General features: G+C 43.8%; 1 protein-coding gene across 1 annotated transcript; it reads left to right on the forward strand.

Moving 5' to 3' along the window:
- The first annotated feature begins 2,351 nt into the window (after window positions 1-2,351).
- LOC143413995 (uncharacterized) lies at window positions 2,352-5,938 on the forward strand. Its single transcript, XM_076877576.1, has 2 exons — window positions 2,352-2,571; window positions 3,398-5,938. Exons 1-2 carry the CDS (start codon window positions 2,521-2,523, stop codon window positions 3,680-3,682), a joined length of 336 nt encoding a protein of 111 aa, XP_076733691.1. The 5' UTR covers window positions 2,352-2,520; the 3' UTR covers window positions 3,683-5,938.
- The last annotated feature ends 835 nt before the right edge of the window (window positions 5,939-6,773 follow it).

Below are 6,773 nucleotides of genomic sequence, written 5' to 3' on the forward strand. Positions count from 1 at the left end.
ACTGACAGGTTATATCATACACTGTAATACACACCCTGAGTGTATGCGTGTATGACTGAACAATTAGCACGAGGGCTGCCATCTGTGGCCTCCATTCATGGATGGATGCACCAGGTGCTGCATCCGATGGGAGCTCATGGGCTCATTATGCAGACATTAGCCAGAGGAGAGAATAAGGGCACACATGCTTAAGATAATATAACAGTGATCATTCAGAGATTAGTGCATTTCTTCAGCCATGCTTAATGGCTCCAAGGATTGCAGTCCAGACCCAAACATCTCAAAGACTGTAAGGTGGATTGTTTTTAAGTTCAGCTCAGTATAAATCCTAACATCTTTGATAATCTGCAAGGATTTCCTGCACTTCTGAAAGCAGGTTACTTTTTCCACACATCCACAGAAAAGTTTAAACTTCTAAAGAATTGAGAGATATCCCTGGATTCGAGACAGCGAGGCTTACCATTTGGCTATCCTCTCAAAAGTGGCCCGTGAACCAGTTGCAGACCTTTTAAGGGAGTTTTTGTGAAGGTTGCGTGTGTAGCTACTCAAAACAAGACTGAGGTAACATTTGTGTTGTAGTCATCAAAGCAGAGCTAACCTTAATAATATTCATAAATGCAGCTGATGTGAAGAAAATGGGAAGAGCAGGACATCTGCTAATCAGAAGGTTGGTAGTTTGATCCGTAGTTGCTCCAGTCTGCATCCTCCTTTTCCCCAGATTTGAAGGATGGGTCGGGTGTATCCTTCGTGGCCCAACCTTTCCCAGAATTCAGCCAATTCCAATGGCGGCAGCTACTTAGTTTTAATATTACTCTTATTACTCTTTCTGGGTCACAAAATAAACTTTTAAGATATTTTCAGGTGCGAATGTAGCTGTAAACTTCAAATATCTGCTCGATTTATCAAGACATCACATATTTGCAAAAGTGCTCCGACGTTTTCGGAGACGTCTGCTACCCACTAGCTCGATAGCTGACAGGGAGGTCGAGGCTCACTAGAGATGGTGAGAACACCGGACATCGTTTTCAGACCCCCCGCAGTCTTTCGCTACTCAGGTTAAACATGACATATAAGTCACTTAGATAACTTTAAAAAGTTATTGTTTGGCTTTTTCCAGTGTTTTAGTTGTTCCTGAGTAAATCAGTTTGGTGAGATTAAAGTTATAGTTTTTACACATCTGAATAAACGTCAAACAGAAAACTGATTAAACAGAAATGTGAGATGGTCGAGAATTTACTCCAGTGTCCTGATATATTTTAGATAGAAAGGAGCAGATGGCTGAGTTTATCAAACTCCACCAAGACAATCTGCAAATTTCATTAAAAGTATAATAAACTATCATCTTGTCTTTATTTTCAGTTAGCAGTCCTGGTTTAACCCCATCCTGACATTCATATTTGAGGTTTCCTGGGAAATGTCTCTAAACTCTAAATATTCAATAGAATATCAGTTTGTGATTTGACATTTTCTCACACAGCATTTTAAGTGGTATATTGTCTCTGTGCTTAAAGCCCAGTGGGCATCACAAGTTTCCATGACATCATGACTTTGCAGTATTATTGCCAGAGTTTGAGATTATTCGCGGATGCGTGAGTCAGGAGGCACAATTGGTTCCTGTTACTAGAGATGGGAAGAAGGTCATTGTTGGTAACTCTCACCGGAGAGAATTCCTCCCATCCACCGAGAGCGACGTTATCAGCACAGCTACCTCATTATAAGACCTCGCTCTGCACCCGGCACCCCGAAGCCAGGAAGGATATTAAAGCTTAAAGAAAGTTGCTGACACAGCTAGAGAGGCCACTTTCAACATCAACACACAAAAAACATTCAAATCAACTAAGTTGGCAGATTTAAATGGGCTCTGGACTGTAAATGACTTCACCTCTTCAGTGTGGGCCTTTTAAAGGAAATGCTGAAGTCAGAAGTCCTTTACACCTGATGCTAATGTGCCTACATAATCAACAAGTTCTTATTCATCATTTTTGACTTTGTTTTGGCATCAAACTGGAAACAACTCTGAAATTATCCATACATATTCTGCATATAATTCAGACACATATCACTACACTCTATACATTTTATAAAAACCTTGATTATGTTTATAGTTTGATTGAGGTGCAGAAATATGCAAAACAATCGCACATATTTAAATATGATTTCGCTCAGTTTGTATTCTTTGGCAAAAGAAGAAGCGAGGATCACCTTTCCCTACACGTCCACCCTTCCTTCTGTGTAGTCTGACTTCTTTGTCCCTGTGTGCCAGCTCATGTAATCCCCTTAGGCTCACCACCTGCAGCTGTCCTATTATGTAAAGTCAGGAAGGAGACGTTATAAAGGCTGACCAGACTGTCCTACCTCAGACAGCTGAGCTTAGGTGTGCGAACACCCGGACGAACCCTCTATCTCAGTGGGTTTCCCGTCCTGGGAGTCCAGGGAGAGGAGCTTTAGATAGAGACTGCCAAGAGTCATCTGGCCTTTAATTCATCTGATTTAGCAGGAAGACCAGCGTGGGAAGCTCAGATGTTTTTCAGGCTCCCAAGACTCACTCCTGGCTACATCAGGCTGCTGCAGGTGAGTGTGAGCCTTTGGTAGGTTCTAAAGGTTTCAGGTGAATATTTAAGAAAATAAGTTTTTCTTTTCTTAGATTTTAAGTTTTACTGACAAATGCAAGACCTTTAAAATAAAAAGTAGTGCTTTAGTCTGGGATTCATACAGGGGTTAGCATGCTCTGTCTCTGCTGAACCACTCCAGAGGGAGGCAGGGGAGAAACTGGTGATAAAATGTTTGCAAGGTGCTGTTTTCATGGGTACGTGCAGAGTTTTATTGACAGTTACAAATCATACAGCACACTTGCTTCGCTAAGCCTCGTGCTGCTATTGTGCAGCCATTTTTCTGTGCATTGTCTCAACAGATTCGGTTGTGACAAGATGATGAAACACAGTGCTATCTTATTATATACGCACAGACCACAATATTTCCAGGCTGCTGTTCCAGTAATTGTAGAACGGCTTATATTTTAGCTCAATAGTAGTAGCGTTTATCACAAACAATAGAGAAAGCCTGCGACAGTCCATTGCATTGTAAGTGGAAATGGGAACTGGTTGAGCGAGCTGCAGGAATGGCTTCTTAACTGCCTGGGACACAGCTCCATTAGAAACTATGAAGTTAAGTTTCTATTGTTTGCTCCTCCACGTGCTTTATAATTGTCAAGGGCCCACGGAGGAAATTGTCCATGTCGCAAAATTGATGAGCTTTTTGTTTGTCAAAAGAGACGGGCCACAATTTAGTAAATGAGAAAAGATGGGGTTTTAATTTCTCCAGGATTGCTGGGAGCACCAGCTGGAGCTGAGGTGTGCATGTTGTGCCTCGCTTATCGCATTCGTTACTTTTCTTTCAGACGCAGGCCTACCATAATGTGGCCGTGACGCCTCCGGCGGAGAAGACCGTGCCTGGTATGGCTATGCTGCTGGGAGCCGTTGGGATCGGGATGTGTGGCTACAGCTCCAAGCAGTTGGCCCTCTACCATCGGCCCTCTTCCCGTGTCCTGCAGTGGATCGGCACGCACACTGATGCCAGTGCAGTGGCACACAGGATCCCCGTCCTGGATGCGACTCGCCGGGCCGGTGCCTGCCAGGGGATCCCACCTCCCTCGTTCGTTGGCGACAAAGTTCCCTCAAATTAGTCTGTGGTGATAGTTTGGCCGGCACCATAGGTTGAGTTCCGGTAACTACGCTCGGTCATGTCTAAGATTGTAGCTATGCCGGCCCATTGCACCAATGCGGCCCATGTGCTCTCTGAAGACATGCTGCTGTGGATATCTGACTGAACCTATGTGTTGGCGCGAAACAGTATCATAGAGATATGGAGTTCAGTAACAATAGTTCACATTCTACTGGATTGGTTCACTTATTCACTAATAACTAGGCTGTTTAATGCACAGAGAGGGCACTAAACAGCATGAATGATGGGATGAGTACGTAACTGGTGCTGGAACTTCCCAGAAACTGTGGCTGAATGTGGCTTGAATGAGCTAGCATGACTAATTTGGAGGCATTGTGTGTCTTTTCGAGTACTGAGGTAAAAAGAGAGTGATGCTTGGCAGCGCTCCTCTGTACACAGATGGTTGGCATCTCTCTCTCTCTGACCTCCTTTCCATCTTTTCCCAGGCAGAAAGCCATGTGTAAGTGCTTGAGCAGCCCATCCTTGCCCATGACTTCAATTGATTTCCTCTGAGGAGGAGCAGGTGCCATCCATCAACAAGCCTTGGCATCTTTTGGTGTATTCTGCATTGGCTGTCAATCGAAAGAGAGCAGTCGAAGACATAGGTTGGCTTTGGGGCTGAGTCGAAACCGGTGCGTCTATTCTGAGGACTTTAAATTCTCTGAGGATTCGGTCAGAGTGGTAAAGCAGAGGATGCTTTTGTGGCTTGAAAACGGCTCTTTTATCAGAAGAAAGTGGATCTGTTATCAAAGCGTGGGCCGTGTAAACAACAATTGCACAAATACACTTTGATGAGACACCGCAGGTGGCGGGTAAGCAAGGTAAAGTGGTGATTTCTGCAGGATAAGTCTGTGCCCTCCGTGGGGATTAACCCTGGTGGAAAACCATTCCTGGTGCACACACTCATTAACCTAATCTGGTATTAGAGAGTCAAGGACCCGTAAACAGTTCCTGTGCGTCCAAATATTGTGCCATTCCCCCTGCAGTGTCCACCGTTTGTCTCGCTGTCAGATATGGATGGACGAGTCTAGACGTGGTGTTTTCATTCGTGTTAACACCAAAAAAATGTACCAGAGAGAGCGGAGCTGAGACTCGGCGAGACACTGAGCGTGGTTGAGAATGCGCGCTGTGCCTTATGGATTGCACAAGGTTATACTGTCGTCATTGACCGGCTATTAAATTGAGCCAGTATACTTGAGATTTATCAGATGTGGAGATGGTACAAGGTAGGCAACAGAGGGATTCTCCAAAGGAGGATGTAAGAAAGTTTAGTGTTTCGTCAGTTAGAGGTCAGCCAGACCTTGCAGTCCACATTCTCATAGCCAAAAAGCCATCCTTGTCGCTCTGCCAAATTGGACAAGTGGCTAGTTGTGGCAGGTTGGGAGTTTATAATGGCCCAGTAGTGACCCACCAGTATTCTAGCACAGAGGGTCACCAACAAAATGGTCGTAATCCACTCAGGAGCGGGCTAATGGCTCCAACTGGCATCGGATGTTGGACAGTTGCTCACCTTATTCTGGACTGAGGCTGACACCTATAAACAATTTCATAATTGGGTTATAAAGAGCAGGAATGCTCTGGAGGAAATGTACAGAGTAAACCAAACAGATAGCGCTCAGAATTACAGACACGTTTGACTAAAATGTTCTCCACCTGTTTGAAAATTCGGATCGGAAATAATTGGCCGTGCTTTCACGGAACTGCAGACTGCGGTCGCATTCAGGCATTGCCCTCCTGGGAGTTTCAGAATCAATGTGGACATGGGCTGGAAGCTGTGTAATGCACCTAGCTGCTTTTGATGGATTCTCTTTATACTGCAACAGTGCACAGTGAGCACAGAGAACTGCGAAAACCTATTGATCTCAATAAGAGAGTGAAGGAGGAGAGCTTGTCTCCTCGCTGCAGCCGGTTCCTGTTTCACTCGGCATTGTGCAGTCTATGAGGAGAAACTGCCGAGATAGTGCACTGAATAATGGCGATGCTCGAAAACACGTTAGCTCTCGGATTAAAAATGCAAGGGATGTTTGAAAGCACAGTATTCATCTGTCAGTGTGCTGGATGTCACACATCAGCGCTCATCCATTAGCGTCTGTGAAGCTCTACAAACTTGACTTTAGCTGTGCCCATTAAAGGAGACTTTTGTTCTGTTAGTAAAGTCATTAATATTTAATGAAAAGATGTTGGACTAGATTCATGAAATAAAAGCACTTTAGTCACAGCTGTGGCTCAGATTGTTTCTGTGCAATTATGTGAGATGAAATTGTTCTTTTTGTACCAAGAAATAAATGTTTTAGTCAAGATTCAATTCATGCTGTTTGGGTGTAATTATGCTTCAAGAGATGTGACAGAATTTTACCACAGGAATCACGGCCCTGATGACCTAATCACAAGATAAACTTGTAAGACTGCAGAGAGAGGATGGACGCTGATATCCTGGTACTGTGACAGACACAACGTGCAGTGCAAGACCAGAGGCTGTAGACAGACTCACACCGACCAGCACAAGCTGCTTTTAAATATTTTAGTCAAACACTTGTGCAGATACGTCACAGGGGCTCAACCCGCAACACAGCCGTATTAAATATCTGATGAAGCCAGGCTCTTCCTCCTGTTTCATCTTCACAAACTTTATTTGGAGAGAATTGTTGTTTTTGACTAAACACTGAAGCAAACTTGTCATCAGTGTGTGGTGGATTTTGGGGATTCTGCTAAACAACTAAGATCAGTGATGTTACCCCCCTGGCAGTGAGAGAAGGGTTACCAACAGATATCTCAACAATGTCATTTCATGTGGAGTCACGATAAAAGTCAAACTATAGTTGGCCTTAAAAGCAGCTACGACCTACTTACAGATTATACAAATATCACTTTTTTATTACTAATGCAACAGTTTATCAGTGGGGCTCATAGCCCGTCCACGTTTACAAGCCACATTGTAGCATCAGTGTTGTGCAGGCTGAATGTTCAATAATGTGATAAAGAGTTCAGTTTTTTTTAAAATAATAAAGAGTTCTTTGTTTTTCTGTCACCGCAGGAGGAAAGTGACAAAAAAT

Source organism: Maylandia zebra, linkage group LG19 (genome assembly GCF_041146795.1).
Source record: "Maylandia zebra isolate NMK-2024a linkage group LG19, Mzebra_GT3a, whole genome shotgun sequence".
Taxonomy (NCBI): Eukaryota; Metazoa; Chordata; class Actinopteri; order Cichliformes; family Cichlidae; genus Maylandia; species Maylandia zebra.